The following is a 22,999-nucleotide window of genomic DNA, read 5'->3' on the forward strand; positions in this document are numbered from 1 at the left end:
CCTCTCCATGTTAGCCTAGGGCCTCATGCCCACCATGGCGTTTTTCATCTGTAAATGGCATAGACGTATTTAAGCTGCAAAAAAAACCCCAGGACCAGTGCGTTCTGAGGCTCCAACGCTAGAGCTGTAAAAACGTCAGACGCCGGCAAAAGGTGTTATAAATTTCCGTGTGCCACTAAAGTGTTCGGGTTTGACTTGAAGAAAAGGTGGCGACCCTACGTGTGCTTTGTTTTCAGGTAAGTGTCCCACAATACTGCATACTAGTACATTATGCCTTTACTTTGCAGGGTAAAAAAAAAAAACACGAGTTTACTTCCGCTTTAATCTATTGCAGTCACATGGCTGCCAAAGAATGGAGTCAATAACCCTCCATTCCCCTCCGCAGGACTTTTTTCCTTCATTGATCTTTATTGACAATTTACACTCTGACGTTGGAAGATACTAGAACTGCATTTGTTCACAGTAACTATCCTTATTACTACATTTGTATACACGGCTGTCGAATAGTTAATAATAATTAGTACCCAACAAAAGCAACAAGTGATCGTAGCCGCCCACAATCTGTAAAGTGTGACGTGCAGGCGCTGGTATGCTGTTAGGCAATTAAGGTGTGACGATGACAAAACAAAGCACATGACTAACAACTTAGTGCTGATGTGCTCATGTCTGCGTATCGCGACATATAAAAAAAATTCTCTCGGTGTCTGTAAGTCCTTACTGTAAAAAACGTGTCTCGAGTTCTTTTGCACTAGCACAAGTAAAGGCGCCATTTTTCTGGGGACCGCTTCAATGTTATTCATAGCAAAAATGCCTAAGGCAAAATGGCTTCCAACGACGACACAACTAGCGAGGCGACTCGCGCTCTACATGTTGAAGAGTGGCGATTTCGTTAGGCTGTAGCGTGCGGCTAGTATGGAACGTCCGAACACGGACCCTGAATTATCTTACTTAGAAACGCATAGCATACGAATAAGCTAAAGAAGTTGTGACTAAGCACTTTGAAGGTGTCTCAGGTTTCTATTGGTTGGCCAGATGACGTCACCTGTCGCCATCTTCCTGCTTCAAATTTGCCTTTAGCGCTTGACCAACCAGCTTCCTCGTTTTAGCCTCCGGTTTCCACGCCCTTCCCCTTACGTCACGGCGCCTTATAACGGCGGGCGTCGCCTGTCGCCGCCATTCGAGGCTCAGTCGTCAGGTATGTTAGGAGAGAATTTGTGGTGGCGATTTTGGCGCTTGCCCCTCCCTTTTCATTGTCCTTCTCCACGACCTCGCCGCCATTGTGTGTGTCTGCTCCCTTATTTTGTGTTCGTATTTAATGTGTGTTTATTTTGTCTCCTGTACAGGTCACTGCCTCCACGAATTGTTCTGGCTCCTCAGCGTTTGAATGATCATGTTGGAGGATAGTTATTAATCTCTAAAGAATCCAGAAGCTTCTCTCTGCTTGGACCATACTGAAGATCAAGGGGAAAAAAAAAATCCCTCATCTGCTCCATCTACACGTCTTCCCCCCTCAAATTTATGCCGTTCTCATGAATCTGAACTCATCTAAACACCATAGGGCGGTTGAGACGTTAGAATAACAATAATTGGTAATAATAATAAAAAAAAAGCTAGAAACAGTATTACTGAAAGCTAGACTTTTAAACTGAATTTCAGCCACTTTTTGTGTGGCTAAGTTCCCCTTCAGTATGGATTCACTGGACAGTTTACAACCCTGAGCTGTACTACGCCCTTTATAAAGATGGTGGCTGCAGTCTTTGTCATGCTGCTGTAACCTTATAGAGGCACATTGGCCCTTCTAAGAGGAATTAGAAAGCCCCTCTTTGCCCTCTTTTTCTTCACTTTTTAGCCCAAAAAAAAAACCTACGTTTCGAAGCACAGGAGGAGAATTTTGGATAGTAAGTGATTTTTCAAACGACCTTTTGACAAACTTCCCCCCAAAACCTTTTTCCCCCACATATAAAATCCATGTGGGGTTCTCTAAACTCCCAGGTTTTTTGTTTTTCTTCCTCAATGTAGATCTGAACATATAATGGTATCAGTAATTCCATGCTACAGTGACACTCATTACCAGGAAAGCCTTAAAGCTGCAGAGACCTGAATTGTGTATTTAAATTGTATAATTAGGTTGGCATGCCTTTTGTTCTATGACTAAGCCATTAAAATTAGAGGGGCTGGCTGGTCTAGCCAGGCAGTAATGATTTATAATCTGTAGCTAGGCAATAAGGAAATATTGAGCTGTAAAACCTAGATATAATATAGATTTCAGTGGAAAAAATGAGCTCCCATACTTGAGATGAGGTTGGGAGTTTTGCCTGAAGGGCTTCATCTCTGTGTGGGAGACGGCATTTAACTTGGGTTAGTGGGGAATTTAAGATTAGCTGTAATAATAGATCCATGAGCAATCTGTACATAAAGATTGCAGGCAGAGGAGGCTGCTCAGACACCAAGGAGGATGACCCCCCATATTCCGAGATGGCCAGGAACAATTTTGTGTCCAGGCAGGCAGCATAAAGGAGCTTAAGGAAAGCAGTAGATGAGAGCAGATTGATTAATGGAGGATTAACCATTCCATCCAAGGACTCTTCCTCTTGTTTTGCACTTTTTTTTCTTTACAATCCTGTGGGCTCTGTATGGATATAATTACACAGCAGTGGAGTCATTTTTTTCACTGTACATTTTAAGAGAAGAGAATTACAAGCAATCTAGTAATAAAGATTGCATAGCTTCTGCCTACAAAATACTAAAAAAAAGTGTTGGCACATATCTAAAATGCAACGCTTTCCAATAATGACTGTGTCTTAGGCAATGTGGCAAAAGTGTAGCGTGGGTAGACCCTTAATTTTTTTTTTTCTTTAATTCTGTCATTCCCTTTTTTTTTTATAGATTTTGTGTAAGTCGACACGTGTATTATTTAAAAAGTAATGTATGTCATTTCATAACTCCCATTTCTGAATATTATTTGCCACAACACACATTTCATCCTTTTTTTTTTCCATGAAATTGGGGTCATTATTGTATGCAGAAGAGGCAATATGCATCTTAAATATTTCAAGGTTGAGGCAAAATTATCTGCGATATTGGATCTGTACTAATATATTTTTTTTAATGCATGAAAAATATTATATATACCATTTTTTTTCAGTCGTTTACCACAGGATTTTTTATTTTTTAAAGCATTCATTGCAGTGCATTTGGACTGTTCTTCAAAATGGCTGCTCTGCTTGTTGTTTTTTAGTCTGGTGTGTTCCAACATCAAAATGGCTTCTGTCACTCCTTCTTTGTTTGCAGCAGGGGCGGACGGACGAATTGTGCTGCAAAGGGGTTGGCCAATGTGCACAGCTCATGGAAACACCCTTTTCTCTTCTGCTTATGCCCCCTGCTTAGCCAGACATCTAATATAGATGTTCGAGTGGTGGATAGAAAGCCATGTTTAGTTTTTTTTCAGCATTTTATTCTATAAGCCAAAGCCTTTCTGCTTTTCAGATAGTAATTTATGTTATGCAGCACACAATAAATAGGAAAACAATATTTACCACTGTAAAGCACAAGATAATTGCTACAATAGCCATTATTTATAGTAATTAAATACACTTTTTTATTTTATTCATTAAGTACCCACATGCTCCACAGTGTTTAAGTTTACATTGCACATTTCACTCGTGCTTTTATCTCTACTAATTAACTTGTATTTTTTTGTAGCCAGTTTCGGAAACATAGACCTTTTAGCTATCAACTGGATTTTTTTTTCATACTTGCAATTTTTCAAGTAAGCTTTTTTTTCCCCCAAAAATCTTCATCATATTTGTGTGTTTGAGGTATTCATTTTATATATATAATTTAGTAAAAATATAGGCCTAGAAATGATTGAACTGTGCATTGTGTTGTATGTTTTGAGTGTGTGTGTGTGTGCATGTGTGGGGTACTCAAGAATTATAACCACTATTTTCCGCCTTTTTTTTGTTTTAACTTTAAAAAAAAAAGCATGTTCCTTTTTTTTAAGATTTTAACTAAAGCCATTCATTTTTTTTATTGTTATTTCTTATGCCACGGTCAAGTATTCCTCCCCCCCCCCCCCAAAAGAAAAAAGATACTACAGTTGATCAGTTGATGTGTTTTGCTTTCAATATTCTGGTGATTTACTGCCAGTATAAATTGGGCTCTGTTTAGTGATAAATGCGTTTTTTTTTTTTTTTTTTTTTGTTTTTTTTTTTGTAGTGTTCTTCCTTTATCTGGCGTTTTTGGGGGTGAAAACATGGCTGTCACTTTTTTTTTTCCCTAAACATTAAAATGTTTAGTAAACTTTACTGAAAGTTTTTATTTTACTATCATACTTGAGTGTGGAAAACAACCCCTTCTCTTTTTAATGCAGTTTTAATTCTATTTTGTTCTTGCTTCATCGCTGAGATTCACATTATACCACATGTATAAATATCTGAAACACAACCTTCGGCACTCTGGGTAAGTATTCTGATATTGCTTCCCATACCATAGCCAGCTGCAGGCAGTGGTCAGCCTGGAGTCAATGGTATTAAGGCGCCACTGTCAGTTGTTGGCATGAGTATGAATGCCTTTAGCACAGGGTCAGCTGTTACAGATACCGTCATTGTGTGTGTTGGATGAACTAGAGGAAAATCCCTGTCACTGAGATGAAAGGCCAGCTCAAGTATTGGTAAGCAAACAATCGCAAACATGTGCCTATATGCACACTTTGCCCATCTCTTGTTAACTTTATAAAAGTTTGCAACTTGATGTTGAAAATCTTTTAAGTGCTAGCAGTTATTGCAAGCACAAAAATGTATGCATGCTTATGTGTTTATTTACCCTTTGCAGTTTAAACCTATGCACTGAACTGTTATATAAATGCTATGTACACATGGCAGTCTTAACCAGCTATGGTACATTAGCTTTTCTGTACAGTGGAGATGCTTTTAGAATTTTTTTTTTTCTTTTTAAGAAAAGTTAGTGTTGAACAAAGCAACCAAATATTCCCTGTTGTAATCTAAACTAGAAAGATTTCAGCTTAAAATCCAGTTGCTATTGGGGTCAGCAACCGTTTCTTTAAAACCATTTTCATACACAAGGCTTATCGTAGCCAAAATAAAGATAATGAGCCTAATTTAATAAATTGGGAAAATACCTGTCTGTTTTTTCAGGGTATTTAGCCAGATTCCGTATTTCATGCTGACATTTTCCAGTTTAGGGTTTAGTCCACTTGATATAGGGCTACCGACATTCTAGGGCCTGTCTGTATTGCACCAGATTAAGCAGCTTTAAACTTTGATGGCTATATATATATGCGTTTTTATCTTTCCCCCAAGAGTCACACTTTTGTAATTGGATTCAAATGGGAAAATATGTAAAAACAGATCCCTAAGATTCCAGTGATCTTTGGTTTTAGATTTAAATCTGGTTGCTATGAAGCAATACAGGCTAGTTTGCTGCTGGAATTCGGTGTATGCAAGCAAATACTCATGTGGGGGAGGCCCTAATCTGCAGCTCTCATTAATAGAACCTCTGTTCATGCTCTTCCTGTTATTGGTTAACAGCTTTCTGACAAATGTGCCATTGCATTGTCACCCTGTCAGATGTCCCTGGTGGAGACTGCAAGTTGCTGTGCAGACGTCGTGCATTGTTGCTAGGAAGCCGACCCAGAGCAATAATGAGCAGCCACTGCTTAAGACAGATCATGTAGACAGGAAGTGGCTGAAAAAGGCTGTAGGAGATTAGCAGCACTGAGATGTAAAAAAGGTGAAACCAGTACTTTATGAAATAAGACAAACATTTAATGTGCAGTACTTTAGCAAATTAAATATGGTTTAGGTCTACTTTAAAGTGTATCCGCGTTTTGAATAGTAAAGGGAAAAGTTAAATGCCTGTTAGGCTTTTATTGCTATCTGTGTCCCCACATGTGGAGATTTACTGTCTTTGTCCTAGACCATTGTTACTAGGAAAGTGAAGGAAAGTCCCAAGTTGAGTTGTCACTAGAACAGGAAAAGTTTGAGGTAGAGAGGTTTCTTACTTTTTTTGTTTCTCTGACAGAAAGGGAAGGTGTAAATCCTGAATAAAACACGGGGAAAAACTACCAGAGGTTTTAACCATCCTTTACCCTATCCAACATTTAAAAAAACTGAAAATTGTATCATACCGTAATTTTCTTTTCCTGGTGCCTATCCACGTCAGCATACACGTGATTCAGTATACTGCCATGGAGGTACCAGGAAAAAAATAATGGCTTTAGGTATAACTAATGAACTGCCATTTCTTGTCTTTAGAACTGTCTTTTGTCGCATAACTACCAATCAGATTTAGGGGTTCCCCAACAGAAGTCAATTTACAGAAGTCAATTTAACATTTTCATCTTTGTGGCTTTGGGTCCATGTCAAACCAGTGTTTACTGGTATATGGGAATTCAATCATAGAATTTTATTTAACAGCTCTAGCTTTGCTCCAGTTTTAATAAATCAGTCACACTGTTGTGTTCTAATGATCCCCTGCAGAATCTAACTACAATTCTAGTGTTAAGGCTCATTCCCACAGCAACACATCATATTGTGTATGCGTTGTTAACACATTGGAGTGTTCACTTTTTTCTTTTAACTGTTAATTTTCTACACTTCAGTGGATTTCTATAAAATGTATGCCTGCACCAGAACATTATTGTAAACAACCCTATAAAATGCAAAGCTTTTTCTTTGTGTTGGACAATGCAGCCCAACAGGGATGGTGTGAACAAGCCCTAAGTAGCAAAGAGATACTTTGAATCATTTGAGGCCCATTTCACACTGGCCAGACCGATCAGGTCCACCTGTCAATTTTTCTGTCGGACCTTCCATTGCTCTTTTATGGCGCATGGCAGCGGACGTGTCCACTGACACCTTCCAGCATCCGATCTGTTCCGCTTAAAACAGACAAATGGGGATCCGTCCCGCTAGTCGGATGGAAATGGACAGGCCCCATAGAGAACAGCGGGCTCAGCTGTGTCTGTGTCCACTCTGCATAGCGGAGAGGACACGGACCTGTAACCGCCTGCTCAGCGGGGTCATTGCACAGATCCCTGCTAGGCAGGTGGATCTGCTTGATGGAGTCTGCCCCTTCTGCAATGGGCCTAATGGACCAAAAAAGGTGCACATGCTATCTTTTTATTTTGTAATGCAGCTCACCACAGTGCACCAATGCAGCACAACATTGTGAACCAAGCCTTAAAGTAGAACTGAAGGCCGCAATACTTACCGCTGTTTCAGCTGTCCAATATGTGTGAGGTCCCTCGCCGGTGCTGACTTCTTTTTCCTGGCTTCTTCCAGGTGCCGATCTTTGGCCTCCTATATTGGCCGGTGCAGAATTTCAGTCAACCGACACACAGATACTATGCTGAAATGTACTCTGAGCGTGTGCAGCTCAGCGTTTGATTTCAAGAAGACTGAGCTAGCAGGTAGGTCTTTTTATTGCAGAGAGACATTTGCAATAAAGAGCCTGCCCGCTTGCAGTTTTTACATTTTAGCCTTTAGTTCCATTTTAAAGTCTGATGACATACTCCCAGCAAAATATACTGAAGATGATGGCATGGGCAAGATTATGGTATGGCATAGGTACAGTTTTAAAGTTGTTCCCAAGGCTTAGGGTTTTATAAGACCTCCTGCACATTGGATGTTTCCACAGCTGCTCCTATGAGCATCTGGTGGTTTTATTTTATTTTTTTGTACCTCTCGCTAAACTCCCCTGCATGTTAGCCTATGTGTCCATGCACACAGACTTTTAGCAGCTTTTAGAGGCAGGAAATAAAACCCACTGCTAGTGCGTCCAGGCGCAGCAGAGTTTGGGCAGAAAAAAAAAATGCTTGATGCTTGTAAATGCGTGTAAACATGCGTTAACACTAAGCGCGTTTAGCGCTTGAGTGGTAATTCATTTCCATGGCCAGAATTATTCTGGGCAATAAAATGAATGAACACCCAAGTGCTTCACGTGGGTAAAGGCACACTTTTACAAGCACCAGGTGTTTTTTTTTGCCAAAGCGCTGCTGCCAGGAGGAACGCGAGACCTTAAAGCGGTAGTAAACTGCGAAAAAAAAAAAAAAAATCCTCTCTCTGCAAATTAATGTCGTCATGTGCTAGTATGCATCATTTGCAATATATACAAAAAAGGCTTTACTACCACTTTAGGCCCCATTCACACTTGTGCAACCTGAAAGTCGCAATGCTCGTGTAATCTTGAGGTCTATGGACCTCAAGTCGCACCAAAGTAGTGCAGGGACTACTTTTGAAGTTGCACAGATATGAATGGTACTCATTCAAAATCATGGGGTACGAGTTGTCATGTGACTTTGCAGTCCCAAGTTTCAGGACAAGTCACACAAGTGTGAAAGGGGCCTTAAGGTAAATCTTCCCGTATTGGCTTCCTGCAGCTGCTCCTGAATACTTACTTTGCCCCTTTCTGGATCCAGTACTGTGCCAGATTAGCCATTGGCTCCTGTTGCTGTCAAATCCTGTGAGGAGGGTGGGGGACTAGCTACACTGTCTATGGACACACAAAGCCCCGCTTGGGAACAAGCCCAGACGTCTGCCCCCCATAGCAAGTGCTTGCTGTGGGAGCAGACAGAAGAGGAGCCAAAAGCTCTGGTGGGGATCCCAGAAGAGGAGGTTTGGGGCCACAATGTTCAATACTATTGCACTGAACCGGTAAGTATAACCTGTTATGAAAGGCAACATTTTTATTAAAATAACCTAACTTTCATAAAAATCCAGTTTTATTGGTTACACTTTTAAGCTTAGGTCTGTACAGTGCATAACAAAATTCCAGCAGTGATAGCTTACATGTCAGTGCAGAATACTCTTCTCTATAGGTGCAATATATACAATAATGTCCTCTCTAACCCTGCACGCTTTTTTCCTGAATTGGTGTAATACATTCACATTCGCATGCATATATAATATACTTGATATAAGAGCAATGATCTTTTTCTTGTATAAAATAAAAATTCACGTCCTTGCCTCTAGATTTGAGCACATGCCCAGTGACATGGGATTAGACGTGTGAGTTCATCCTGGTATAAGCAGTGTGCGTGTTCATCTGATAGACTACAGAGCCTGTGTGTGTGTGTGTGTGTGTACGCTTCAGCTGCTGGAGAATTGAGATAGGCGGGGACTGTTACATCATTTTGAAGTCTCCCCATCTCCCTCTATCTGTTAAAGGAGAAATAGCTACATGTGCCCGTCCGCCTCCACTGTACAAAGTATATTACACAGCAAAGGGCAATGCAAGCAGCTGTTCGACTTAGTCATGCTAGAGGTCAGCCCATGGATAGTGTAAGTTTACAACTTCCATAAGGTAGAAGAAGGTTCAGAATTGTTCTGACTTTTATAACATGTATTCATCAGGTAACATATTCTAATGTAAACAAATAGACTGAATAAAAAGTTATAAGTTTGGAAGAAACAAAACCGTTTATGCAAGGCTTCTCTGCAGCTTTATGGACTCCTTGTCAAAATCATCCCAAACAGTGTGAGCCATGTTCAAGAATCCATCAATGCTGGCAAATGTACAGCCGTGGCCAAAAGTTTTGAGAATGACACAAATATTAACTTTCACAAAGTCTGCTGCTTCAGGTTTTAGATCTTTTTGTCAGATGTTACTATGGTATACTGAAGTATAATTACAAGCATTTCATAAGTGTCAAAGGCTTTTATTGACAATTACATTAAGTTTATGCAAAGAGTCAATATTTGCAGTGTTGACCCTTTTTCAAGACCTGCAATTTGCACTGGCATGCTGTCAATCAACTTCTGGGCCACATCCTCACTGATGGCAGCCCATTCTTGCATCAATGCTTGGGTTTTTTTTTTTTTTTTTTTTTTGTGCACCTGCCTCTCGAGGATTGACCAAAAGTTCTCAATGGGATGAAGGTCTGGGGAGTTTCCTGGCCATGGACCCCAAATGTCTGTTTTGTTCCCCAAGCCACTTAGTTATCACTTTTGTCTTATGGCAAGGTGCTCCATCATGCTGGAAAAGTCATTGTTCATCATCAAACTCTTCTTGGATGGTTGGGAGAAGTTGCCGTCGGAGGATGTTTTTGTACTGTACTTTATTCATGGCTGTGTGAGTGAGCCCACTGCCTTGACTGAGAAGCAACCCCACACATGAATGGTCTCAGGATGCATTACTGTTGGCATGACAAAGGACTGATGGTAGCGCTCACCTTTTCTTCTCTGGACAAGGTTTTTTCCGGATGCCCCAAACAATTAGAAAGGGCATTCATCAGAGAAAATGACTTTACTGCAGTCCAATCCCTGTACCTTTGGCAGAATATCTGTCGGTCCCTGATGTTTTTCCTGGAGAGAAGTGGCTTCCTTGCTGCCCTTCTTGACACCAGGCCATGCTCTAAAATTCTTAGTCTCACTGTGTGTTCAGATACATTCACACCTGCCTGCTGTCATTTCCGAGCAAGCTCTGCACAGGTGGTGCCCTGATCCCGCAGCTAAATCAACTGTAGGGGACGGTCCTGACGCTTGCTGGACTTTCTTGGGCGCCCTAAAGCCTTCTTCATAAATGCAGTGGAAATGTTTTTTGAGGGGATTAATTTAATTTTCATGGCAAAGAGGGACTTTGCAATTGATTGCAATGCATCTGTTCACTCTTCATAACATTCTGGAGTATCTGCAAATTGCCATGATAAAAACTGAGGCAGCAGACTGTGAAAATAAATATTTGTGTCATTCTCAAAACTTTTGACCACGGCTGTAATAGTCCCTTTATATAGGAAGGAAACAAACGCCTCTATTCACACACACACACACATATATAAATAATATATTTTTTTTTTTACTAAGGCTTTTTTTGACTAAGGTTCACACTATTGTGCATGTCAGGAGATTGTGACTGGCTCTCAATGGAGCTAGTTCACACATCTCCGAAGCGGCTGCGTAGTGAATTGCACAGGAGTCCTGTGTGTCTTCTGGTCAGTTTCAGGTCTGAATTCAGCCAAAAAGTTGGACTGAAATGGTGAACAGGGACGTATCGGACCCCTGCTGTGAGCCGCTCCATATGGCAGTGTGAACCCAGCCTAACAGTGATTAAATGAAGGGTGCTACAAGTCCCATCACACAAATTTTCCTAAAGATGGCTATATAATCTTGTTTAGTACAATCTACAATTTAGTAATCTTGTTTAGTACAACTTTCATGAATGAACTATGGGGGCTGCAAGAAAAGTGTACAATTCATTTCTTCTTATTCTGGGTCAGCCAACTCAAAGTGTGAAGCTAAAGAACCGGTATTGCAGGCAGCAAGCTAACATTCCCAAAAGAGATCAGCAATGGTGGTCTAAATGATTCACTCCTGACAAGTGTACTTTAAACTTGTTGTTTCAAACTAAAAGCACAGCCACATCTTGTTTTATATTTTTTGGCTTGTAAAATTGCAGTTACACAACCTTCAGCTATTCAATGATTGTTTTGTGTCATCTATATGTACTTTGGTGTATTTACATGTGGTTTGGGACCCAGCAGTGTGTCCCACATACATGGGTATACCATATTTGTGATTTTAATTATGGTAGACATTTGGGGTCCCAGACAACAATATACTAACACTTGGTGCCTAAACATAAGGTTAAGCACCTTATGCTCTATAGTGCATTTTAATTGGCTTATAAAACTGACTGACATAAGCTTCACTATAATGGACACTGTAAAGCTTGGTACTAGAAGAAAAAAAAAATTCAGACGGGCATCACACCATTGTGGTACTGTAGCATGAGTGCACTGGTGCAGTGTGATGCTATTCATTCTGAATGGCACCCCAACACACTTATGCATCTAATCTGTATGGCAGTGAAACACACAGTATCACACTCCTTTTGCATTATGGTGCGTTTCATAGGGGAATGAAGGTGCAGGTATAGTTTTTGGTGAGTTGAGAGCCAATTGTAAATTAATGAGTCATCTTAACACAACGCATATTGGGGGTTATTTACGAAAGGCAAATCCACTTTGCACTACAAGTGCATTTTAGATCTTCCCACAGAGTGGGAAGATTTACAGCGACTGCACTTTCAAGTGCACTAGATTTGCCTTTCGTAAATAACCCCCATTGTATGTTTAGGAATGCACAGGTGTGGAATGGGTCAATGGGCTAACACATGGTTGTTCTAAATCCACATATTCAAAATTGATTTAAGTGCAAGTCATGTCTCTGATATGATTGCCTTTTTTAGTTGTAATAATAATGTTTTTTATTTATAACATTAATTGTAATGATTGCTATAGGTTAGTCAATTGAACCTATAGTGTTCAGACTGAGCTCAACTTGATCAACACAGTAGTAATAGAACTCTGACACAACTTAAAGAGGAACTTCACTGCATCTGAGCATCACAAACCAAAAACACTGTTTAATTCATTTTTAATATTCAAAATGAACTCGCCCATCCAGCCATGCCTCCATTCTTTATTTTGCTAAGAAATCATGTTACCAGCATTTCTGGCCATCTTGAGTACGGGCAGATAGAGGGATCTATCTGCCCTTAGCTCAGACATACAGGCAGGAGGGTGTGCTTAGCTAAGAAAACCCCTCCTGAAGACTCCTGGGATGTATGAAATCCTTTGCCGAGGCTGGGAAACCAGCAATTAACTAAAGGAATGTTTAAAAAAAAAAACAAGTAAATATGATATTCCTTCCTATCTATTTATTAATGCAAGCAGTATACGGGTTAAAAAGGTCAATGTTGACTGAGAGTGAAGTTCTGCTTTAATGTATAATGCTAGACTAAAAAAGTGGTGGTATGTGGCCCCTTAAAAGCTCACATTCATGGCAATCTACTGTATGTAGCAGCCATAATGTTTGTTTCCTGAACACTTTTATCCAATAAGTCAGAATAGTTTTTGGAGCTTAAATATGTTGTACGATGGCTGAAAACCATGAAATACATGAAAGTAGACTTTATCCTACATGTTTGTAGTATGATCACAATTTGATAGGCCATGTTACATTTTGATAACTCAAAATAAAATAATAAAAATAAAGTGCCCCCCGTCGCATAACAATTTAAAAGAAGCTTTTCAAAATGTGGCCTATTCACTATTCCTTTGCAGCCTTTGGTCAGGTTAAGAATTCAAACGAAATGAAGAACCATACTAGATTTCATATTTATAGCTTCATCTTTTATATGTACTTTACAGGTAAATCAGAAAGATGTTTTATGTCCCCTTTAGGTTAGAATATTATAAATGACTGTAAATATGGTAATCACTAAAGTTTAGTAATATTTTTGGGGATTAGGTGGGTGCAGTCCCTTGCAGATTTTAGATACTCGCTGTAACCCTTGGCTTCTTTTTAGGTTTTGCATTCCTGGTAATGGTAATATATAGCCACACTGAACATTAATTCTTACAAGTTCTTAGTGGTTATACCTGTCACTGTCAATTAAAATTTGTATTGTACAAATTATCCTCCAAAAAGTGAAACATAATAAACAATATGCTTTAAAACATCTTTTTTGTATATGTTCAAAGTGAAATTCTAGATCTACTTATACGTATAGTAATTTGCTACATGTCCATATATATCAAAATATAATGTCCTCTGTTTTCATTTTTCCAGGTTAGTAAAATGGGGTCAGGACCCATAGATCCCAATGAGCTGCTCAAGGGTCTGGATTGTTTGTTGGGACAAAAGGGAGAAGTAAAAGCTGTCACTGGAATAACAAAAATATACAAGTAAGAACATGAATGTTGTAATGCTTTGCACAAACTGTTGGTGCTATATAAATCCTTTATAATAATACATATACTGGTGACTGTGTGCTGTTTTTAGATCCTGTTTTATTAATTTTTTACCTGTCTTTTAGCTTGATGAAAGAATCTCAGAAGATGGTTAGTCGGTGTATCTACATGAACATCATATGCCAGACAAATTCCCCAGAACTCCTTTCTAAGTAAGCAGCAAATGTGATTTATACCCTCCCTTTTTTCAAAACTTATTCCGCTCTGATGATCACAGATGTCTAATTTTTAAAGTGGACTTTTAAGCAGCACGTGGGGAGTATTTTTTGTAAGCTGTAGAAAGTGCTGAAATCCCTTAATCATGTAATCAATGCCAAGCTTTCAGTCATGTGGTCTCTGTGGTGATTCAAGTAGAACTAGGTTATTAGTGGCTTTGTCTCCTAGTCAAGGTAGACCTCATCATTGGCACCAAAGGGCAAAAAGGCATAAAACGTTTTTGGTGACAGTTTAGTATCTAACCACTATATAGCCTTTGTTAGTGGGGCATAGGGATGTGTTGTATATTTTTTCTTAGTGAAGTATTTAGGTCTACTTTAACCACTTGACCTCTGGAAGATTTACCTCCCCCACCCCCTCCATGACCAGGCCATTTTTGGCGATACGGCACTGCTTGCCGACCGCCGCACGAACATTTACGTTGGTGGAATGGCATGGACGGGCAAATGGTACATCCCTTTAAATTTGCCGCGCGCTCCGTGACTGTGATCGCGGGTCACATGGACTCGATGTCTGCGGGGATACCCGCAATCATCTCACGGAGAGGAAGAATGGGGAAATGCTGATGTAAACAAGTATTTCCCCATTCTGCCTAATGACAGGACACTGATCACAGCTCCCTGTGGTTCGGGAGCGGTGATCAGTGTTGTGTCACACGTAGCCCATGCCTCCTACAGTTAGAATCACTCCCTAGGACACACTTAACCCCTGCAGCGCCCCCTCCTGGTTAACTCCTTCACTGCCAGTCACATTTACACAGTAATCAATGCATTTTTAATCGCACTGATCGCTGTAAAAATGTGAATAGTCCCAAAATAGCGCCAAAAGTGTCCAATCTTTCCGCCATAATGTCGAAGTCACGATAAAAATCGCAGATCCCCGCCATTACTAGTAAAAAAAAAAAATTATCAATAAAAATGCCATAAAACTATCCCCTATTTTGTAGAGGCTATAACTTTTGTGCAAACCAATCAATAAACGCATATATATATATAATATAATAATTTTTTTTTTTTTTTTTTTTTTTAACCAAAAATATGTAGAAGAATACATATCGGCTTAAACTGAGGGAAAAAATTTGTATTTTGATATATTTTTGGGGGTTATTATAGCAAAACGTAAAAAAATGTGTTTTTTCAAAATTGTCGCTTTTTTTTGTTTATAGCGCAAAAAATAAAAACCGCAGAGGTGATCAAATACCACCAAAAGAAAGCTCTATTTGTGGGAAAAAAAGGATGTCTATTTTGTTTGGGAGTCACGTCGCACGACCGCACAATTGTCAGTTAAAGCGACGCAGTGCCGAATCGCAAAAAGTGCTGTGGTCTTTGGCCAGCCAAATGGTCCGGGACTTAAGTGGTTAACTGACAATTGCGCGGTCATGCAACTCTGTACCCAAATAAAATTTGTCATTTTTTTCCCCACAAATAGTTTTTTTTTTTTCTTGGTATTTGATTACTTATATATATTTTTTTTTAATTTTAATTTTTTTTTTTTTTTTTTTAATGCTATAAACAACGACCCACAATTTTGAAAAAAAGTTTTTTTTATGTTCTGCTATAAGATATATTCTATAAAAAAAAAAAATTTGAAAAAAATCTAATTTCTTCATAAATTTAGGCCAATATCCTGCTATATGTTTGGTAAAAAAAAAAATCCCAATAACCGTATATTGATTGGTTTGCGCAAAATTTAGTCTAAAAACTGATTTATTTTTACTAGTAATGGTGGTGATCAGCGACTTATAGCGGGACTTTTTTATTGCAGCGGACATCCTGACACTTTTGACACTTTTTGGGGACCAGTGACACTAATAAAGTGATCCTGGCTAAAAATATGCACTTTCACTGTACTAATGACACTGGCTGGGAAGGGGTTAACTGCATGCCTCCTATACCGTGTGAGCTGCTTTTACTAGGGAAGAGGATGGAATTTATTTCCTGCTTTGTAGGGACACAAATTCCATCCCTTCCCTTCTGTCAGAACAGCGATCTGCCTTGTTTACTTGGGCAGGTCGCAGTTCTGTGTCTCTGCTGGATGATCAGCTGGTGCCGGAGGACATCGAGAACCGTGCACCCGCGATCAGCTTCCGCTGTGTGTAAAACTGCAATAGGGTGGACCTTAAAGTGGATGTAAACCCTCACATATACCCAGTGAAGTGAACAGCCTCAGATGATACACAGAGATGAAACAAATATCCCTACAAGTTTTACATGTATATCTTCTGTCTTCATCTGTATATATGCTTTAGAATACTTACATCAGGTATGAATTTTCACTTCCTCATTCTGTACTGTTAGAGAAGGCTTGGATTACACTGGGAGTAGCTGATTGGAGGAAAGGCACACCCCCTCCACATTGGTAGAAGAATGAAAGTGCTTTCACAGCTCTGCTCTGAGATGGCAGACTGACTGCTAATCTATTTATAGAAGCCTCCCTTGACACACACTTCTATCTCCCATCACTGAGAACCTGTGATAAGTTATCAGGCTGATAACAGAGCTACTGAGCAAGAGACCCTACTGGACTTAGTTTGATGAGAGATAAGAAAACACTACAGATATGTGCCCAGCTCAAATTTCATGAATTGGGTTTACATTTTCTTTTTAAGTGGTTAAATGTATTGGCAAATCTCTGCTGAGCAAGTCTGAATCAAAACGTTTTACAATAGGTGCTTCATTTATCTGTTTATTTTCAGCATAATGTAATAAAGTAAATGTTTTTTGTACATAACATATATGAATCTGAGAATATAAATTGACTGCATTCTCAGGGCTCTCTAATCTTAATTTCTTATGTTTTTATATATTTGGTGGACTGACCTTTACTGAATGTTTGTTTCAGGTTCATCCGGGTTGGTGGATACAAACTTTTAAATGTTTGGCTGACATATGCTCGTAACAGCAACAACAGCCCTCTGCTTCATCGAATTCTGCTGACACTTCAGCATTTACCTCTGACCGTGGACCACCTAAAGCAGGTAAAAAGTCTTAGACTGATGTTTTGATCATTTATATGCAGGATGCAGACTCTAATATTGTGCTATATAATATATTCTTCTGTCTTGAATTTACAGAATAACACAGCTAAACTGGTGAAGCAGCTTAGCAAAACCAGTGAGGATGAAGGTATGGTACATAGTTTATGCTGATTTACAATAGTTCAATGTGTTTCTTGCATTTGGAAGTATGTTTACATTTTTTTAATTTATTTTTTTAACCTCAGAACTTCGGAAGGTAGCACTTATACTTGTCAATGACTGGATGAATGTAATCAGGACCCAGAGTAATCTTTTGCCTGCTGGTGAGTTGGTACTTTGTTTATCAACAGAGGTGTATCTAGAGACTCTCGCCTTGTCTATAGAGTTGTCTCTGTAAATGTCAGCCTCCGACCTCCACATTCTTCACCTTACATGTGCTCCTTGCTGCTCCACAATTGCCACAGATTAAGGCCTGCAGTTTGGCTGCTAGGCTGAGTATTGTCATAGGGAAGCAAGTCTCGTGCTCTCCCATATCAATAAGTTCTATGTAGTGTCATTGACTGGGGATTTGCTCTGGGGGAATGTAGGCAAGATTAGTACAGGGTGGTTGGGCAATGCTTTTCATAGACTATATAACTTTGCCCTGCATGAGAAAGAAGGTGGCAGTGTCTCTTTGAGTTAAAGCATTGATGGGCCAGTAGGAGTTAATGGTGGTCACTCCAAAGCAGATTTTTTTTCCTCTGGTAGGAAAGTTGTTAAAAGGAACAACAGCTTCTGGGAGGAAGACATACGAGACGCAGCTGTCTCTTCTTTTGCCTATTACATTTTAGTAGCTTTAGAGCATAATGTTTCCCTATGCATATAAAGCTGGAAGTTGTTCACATGACACATTCTGCTGTCACATAATATGGTAACTAAAGAGGGTGCAGCTTCTATTAAGGGTTGTGTAATTTACAGAAGTTAGTTTGGATATTAAATAAAGATTTTGTTTCTGGGAAAATGGAGTGTGCCTGGGTCTGTTATCACTGCACATGATTTCTAAACAGAGCAGCTTTGTTTATTCTGTTATTACCACAGCACATTCTCCTACTGCAGCCATTCCCTAAACCTTACCATTTCAACAAGCCTTACAAATCTCATATAATTGTCTTACTCTTCTAGAAAAGGATAAAAAGAAAAAGAAAGAGGACCCAAAAGGGCGATCTGCTGTGCCTGATAAGACTGCAGAAGCCAAAGCTGAGTCCTGTGTAGAGGATCAAGGGGATAGAAAGAAAGAAAAGCCCAAAATACAGCGCACTACTGCCCCTAGTCATGCAAAGTTCAGATCTACAGGTAAGGAACCACAAGCACTGTCCTCTGTAAATTAACCTTTTCCTCTATCTTTGACTAATTTTGTTCTATTACCCTAACACAGGTCTTGAGGTGGAAACGCCATCGCAAGCTCCCATTAAGAAGCCAGCTTCTGTTCCACTTATATCAGACAAATACATGAAACCTGTTCCTGTTAAACGACAAAGGTGAGAACACAAAGTGGACACTGTCAGCATTAAATGGTTGTAATGTGTGCATGCTCAGCCAGTGGTTTTGTGGCCTCAGTCATTGGGTTTAAGAGGCCTGCTGATTAACAACAGCGGACTCATTTAAAGGGTTTCCAAATAAATGCATTTTATTAACACTTCAGTGTTTCTTTTAAAATACAAGCTGCATTATTTTTTTATGTTTACAGCTGTGTTGCTTTGCTTACATTTGTTTTTTCTTTCCTAGTTCGGTTCCACCACCCAGTGATGCAACACCTGCCGAAAAGAAATACAAACCACTCAATGCTATACCAAATTCTGCCAAGGAGATCAAAGTGAAGATCATTCCTCCACAGCGTATGTGTCATAACCTACTTCGTATTCCTTAATTTACGGTGGTTGCATTTTATTTCAAAGTTCACTTAAAGTGAAAACAAAACAAACTGACGGGTAGGATTTTTATGACAGAAGAGACCCCTTTTGGTCCCTTTTGTCATAAACCCTTCTCCCTTCCTGTCAGCTTTTGTTTACCCTGAGTTGTGCAGTTGCAGCTAAGCGTAGATTTACGGCACAGCTCTGTGTTGTGACAATGTGACTTCCAAGCACATGTGACCAACCAATTGACCAAAAACTCAGAACTCCTAAGGAAGACCAGGAGAGGCGTGCAGTGCCTGTTTGGAGCACTTGCAGTGCTTGAGGGGATCACTAGTCAGGGGAGGTTTAATTCCGCTTTAAGGTGTACCTTAGCAGGAGCAACAACTTGCTTAATTACAACCAGAGTAAGCACTCTGTAAGCACTTTTCCAGTGCTCTTCTTCTGGATTACTTCAAAAAGCCCGGATACTTTGGTTTTGAGGAAACTTTACACTACCCATAACTCCCACAATATGGCGCTTGAAGCCTGAAAGGTAATGGTCAGGCCCAAGCTCTAACACGAGGACAATGGGAAAGAGCAACGCCCTGTGTATAGCAAAAGGGTAAATAAACTCCTATATGGTTCGACACCCGATCAGTGGAGCATTTGGGAGGTAGATATAGAATGTTTAGTGAGAAACCAACATCCAAAAAAAAAAAAGCCTCCCACATTGTTACTGATATTGTGAGAATGCTGCATTTGTATTTTAATCTTTGAGAGGTAGTGTTGACATCCTTGTCTGCTTGCTCCCAAGGGGAAGTGTTGACTCAATGAGAACCGATACTTCTGCTCTCTGCTGAAGTGGGCAGTGTCATTGGCCAGCCTCCAGACCACCATACGCTGTGCACTGGGACAGTGCAAAGCATTCTGGAACTTTTCGATTCCAGCAGTGCTCTAAGTTACAGCTTCTAATCCTGCATAGGGGCACACAGCCTTCAAAGGTTCTAGTACACAATACTGTGATTATGTGCATGGCTCTTGTAAATGTAAAAAGTGTTAAAAGAGATGTATGGGTTTAGTTTTTTTCAGAATCATACTTGCCGGCTTTCTGCTCTGTCCCCCTGCTCTTACTGAAGCACTGGGCTGTGGAGGGGATGGGAGTGGCCAGCTCAGGCTCTTAGTGGCTCACTAAGAGGCTGAGCCGGGTGCTGGTCCAGGCATGTTGGCGGATCCTGACTTTATTGTCGCAATCTTGTCACACAGCCAGTCCAGGCTCGGGTGTCAGCCGACAATGAACTACAGCCCATTGTCTGCTGAAAACGGGTCACAGGAGTGCAGAACAAACTGCACTCCTCTGATAAGTACAGCCAAATGAGCTTTGGCTGTACTCCTTTTTAAGGAAGCGTTTTTTTTTTTTGGTTTTTATTTAGGAAATGATTTTGATTGCGTTTGGGGACTAGCATTTTTTTTTATTAAGGCTGAATTCACACTGCAGCATTTTGAATCGCGGGCAGATGTGCTGCGATTCTGCCTGTGATTTGACAGCGCCGAGGTGTGAACGGCAAAATGCGGGACTCGCATTCGAGATGCCATTCATTTGAATGACACCTCAAATAGCAGTGCTAGTCTGCCGCGTGATAAATCGCGGGACGCATGTCGCCCAAAAGTAGCACCTGAACTATTTTACGGGCATAGTGCGTCCCGCGATTGTCACATGATAAAACGCGTTGCAATCGCGGCAGACCCGCACCGCGATTTGAGGTGTCATTCAAATGCATGGCATCTCGAATGTGAGTCCCGCGTTTTGTCATTCACACCTTGGCGCTGTCAAATCGCAGGCAGATCCGTGGCAAATCTGCCCGCGTTTCAAAACGCTGTAATGTGAATGCAGCCTAAGGATTAGTAGTCCTTCAAGTGAAAGTAAACTCTCAATCCACATTAACTATTTTTTAAGTGCTATGCTGCTAGCTTTAGTAAATAGATAGGACTGTATATATATATATACTTTTTTATTTTAAACTTCCATTTCCTCAGTTGCTTCCTGGTTTCTGGTATAGGCCAAAATTATATTATACATCTCGAGTCTTTTATGGGCATGCATTGAATATAGTTTTCAGTTTGTGATGCTCACATACAGTTAAAGCAGAACTTCACCCAAAAGGGGCCTGCTCCTATTTCTGCTTGGATCGAAAGAAATGACAAAGCTCCTCTTTAAAGTGGTTGTTAAGCCACTTGTATAAAAAGCTCCCATCCCCTCTGTATTAGAACAATAAGTTCCCCTGTGTCTGTGTTATAGCATAAATATGCTTATCTGTACTGCTAATACACCGTCCTCCTGTGATTGGTTGCCTCCTCTCCTCTGCCCGGGTGACAGTCCCAGCGGATGGGGCCGAGCACTGCCGCTGAGGTCAGCCGGGCAGGAGAGACAGAGCCGAGGAGTCACATGATCGCAGGAAGATAGTGTGTTATCAGTACAGATAAGCATATTTATGATATAACACAGGGGAACATGTTCTAATACAGAGGGGGTGGGAGCTTTTAATGTTAAGTATGAAGAGAGCGGGGGGGTGGGGGGGGGCAGGTGTTGACAGTCAGAGAGGGGAGAGGACACAGACAGGGCTGCGGCTGACGGAGGCACGTATGCTGTCAGGGCTCAGCAGCCTTGCTATATCGTGGCCAAAGTACAGGGGGGAAGGTATAGCCAGGCAGGATCGGACCGATTTATTACAGGTGATACAGGGGGCCAAATTACATGATGTGCTGTATAACATGCTTTAAGGGAACAGGATCTGTTTTTGTTGTTTTTTTGGGGGGTTATCAAACACTTGAAGTTCTGCTTTAAGAATGACACATGCTGTTATAGTACTGTTGTCAAACAGATTCATGTAATTCCACTAATAATCACTAGATGGTGATGTAGAGACCCATTGTGCATGCTACACAGGACTAGCATTCTTTCAAGATGCTATTTTAAATTGCAATATTTTAAACTCTTCAGTAAGACCTCTTTTACATGGGCGGATGTTCTGCCTCTGTTAAAAGCGCGTTTTGTTATTTTGAAATTTCAAGACTCCAGGCACAGCGATCACTTGCAGTTGTACATTGCGATTAGCAGCGTTTACGTGCGGCTGTGGTGGAACATTTTTACCATTTCTGATGTGCTTTTTGTTGTTTTTCTTTCCTCATTGCCACTGCTATCCGCAGGAGAAATAGTACACTGCGATTACCTGCGGTTTTGTGAAGATAGCTGCGCTAAATCAGTCATAGACGCAGTCAAATTTTATTTTTTCTCACTGCACAAAACCCCATGTAATAAAACCATCACTAAATGCAGTGTGTGAATGGGGCCATAGGAAAGCATTGTGTGAGTTTAGCTGCGGTAGATTACTTCATCTATCCGCAGCTAAAGCTGAATTCTATCCGCCCCTGTGAAAGGGTCCTAATATGCATTTTTTTTTTTCCCTTGTAGCTATGGAGAGTTTAGGTTTCTTGGATGCACTGAATTCAGCACCAATAACTGGAACTAAGATTAAAAAGAAGAAGAAAGCAGTTTCTCCAACTAGCAATAAGGTAATTTAATTGCTTTAAAAAACACTGGAATGTTCTTATGGTAGTCTGATATATTTACGTAATCTACAGTATTTGTTGGTCATCTGGGATATAAAAATCATTTAAATACAGATTGTGTTGAAATGTTTTTGAAACTGCCCTACAGAGACCTAAAACCACATCTGTTTTGTTTATACAGTCCAGTCCATTTGACAACAAGCCCCAAGGTGATGTACCAGCAGTCACCAAGCCCTCTTCTCCAGAACCAGAGCCCCCAGCTGAGGCAATGGAAGTGGAACGACCTGGGACTCCAGTTCCTGTTGAACTCCCTGAGCCTATGGACAGTAAGGCATTCTATACTTTTCCAAGCTTTAACCATTCCCGTCCTTTCTCCTGCTGAATATATTTCTCATATGGCTAATTTTGTCTTTCATTTTGCAGCATCAGTATCTGCATCTACACCTGCCCCAGCCCCAGCAGAAGTGAAACCTGCTGAGCCAGAAGTTCCCCAACTAACTAAAAAGGGAAAGAAGAAGAAAACGGTTAGCTGGCCAGAAGAGGGTCAACTTCGGGAGTACTTCTACTTTGAGTTAGATGAAACAGAGAGAGGTA

The 22,999-nt window shown here is 40.3% G+C and overlaps 1 protein-coding gene across 3 annotated transcripts in view; it reads left to right on the forward strand.

The window, feature by feature from the left end:
* Window positions 1-1,060: 1,060 nt before the first annotated feature.
* PPP1R10 (protein phosphatase 1 regulatory subunit 10) overlaps window positions 1,061-22,999 on the forward strand; it is a 32,905-nt gene continuing 10,966 nt past the window's right edge. Inside the window, exons 1-13 of one of the 3 annotated variants that reach the window (XM_073598901.1) lie at window positions 1,061-1,195; window positions 1,344-1,898; window positions 13,593-13,708; window positions 13,840-13,926; window positions 16,832-16,967; window positions 17,064-17,115; window positions 17,213-17,290; window positions 18,129-18,299; window positions 18,382-18,484; window positions 18,732-18,841; window positions 22,308-22,408; window positions 22,587-22,731; window positions 22,829-22,996. In XM_073598901.1, the coding sequence (XP_073455002.1) occupies window positions 13,602-13,708; window positions 13,840-13,926; window positions 16,832-16,967; window positions 17,064-17,115; window positions 17,213-17,290; window positions 18,129-18,299; window positions 18,382-18,484; window positions 18,732-18,841; window positions 22,308-22,408; window positions 22,587-22,731; window positions 22,829-22,996 (1,258 nt within the window). In that variant the 5' untranslated portion in view covers window positions 1,061-1,195; window positions 1,344-1,898; window positions 13,593-13,601. The remainder of the gene's footprint in view (window positions 1,196-1,343; window positions 1,899-13,592; window positions 13,709-13,839; window positions 13,927-16,831; window positions 16,968-17,063; window positions 17,116-17,212; window positions 17,291-18,128; window positions 18,300-18,381; window positions 18,485-18,731; window positions 18,842-22,307; window positions 22,409-22,586; window positions 22,732-22,828; window positions 22,997-22,999) is intronic. The other 2 variants (XM_073598898.1, XM_073598899.1) reach the window with 2 other exon arrangements.

The sequence above is a fragment of the Aquarana catesbeiana genome, linkage group LG09, assembly GCF_042186555.1.
Source record: "Aquarana catesbeiana isolate 2022-GZ linkage group LG09, ASM4218655v1, whole genome shotgun sequence".
Taxonomy (NCBI): Eukaryota; Metazoa; Chordata; class Amphibia; order Anura; family Ranidae; genus Aquarana; species Aquarana catesbeiana.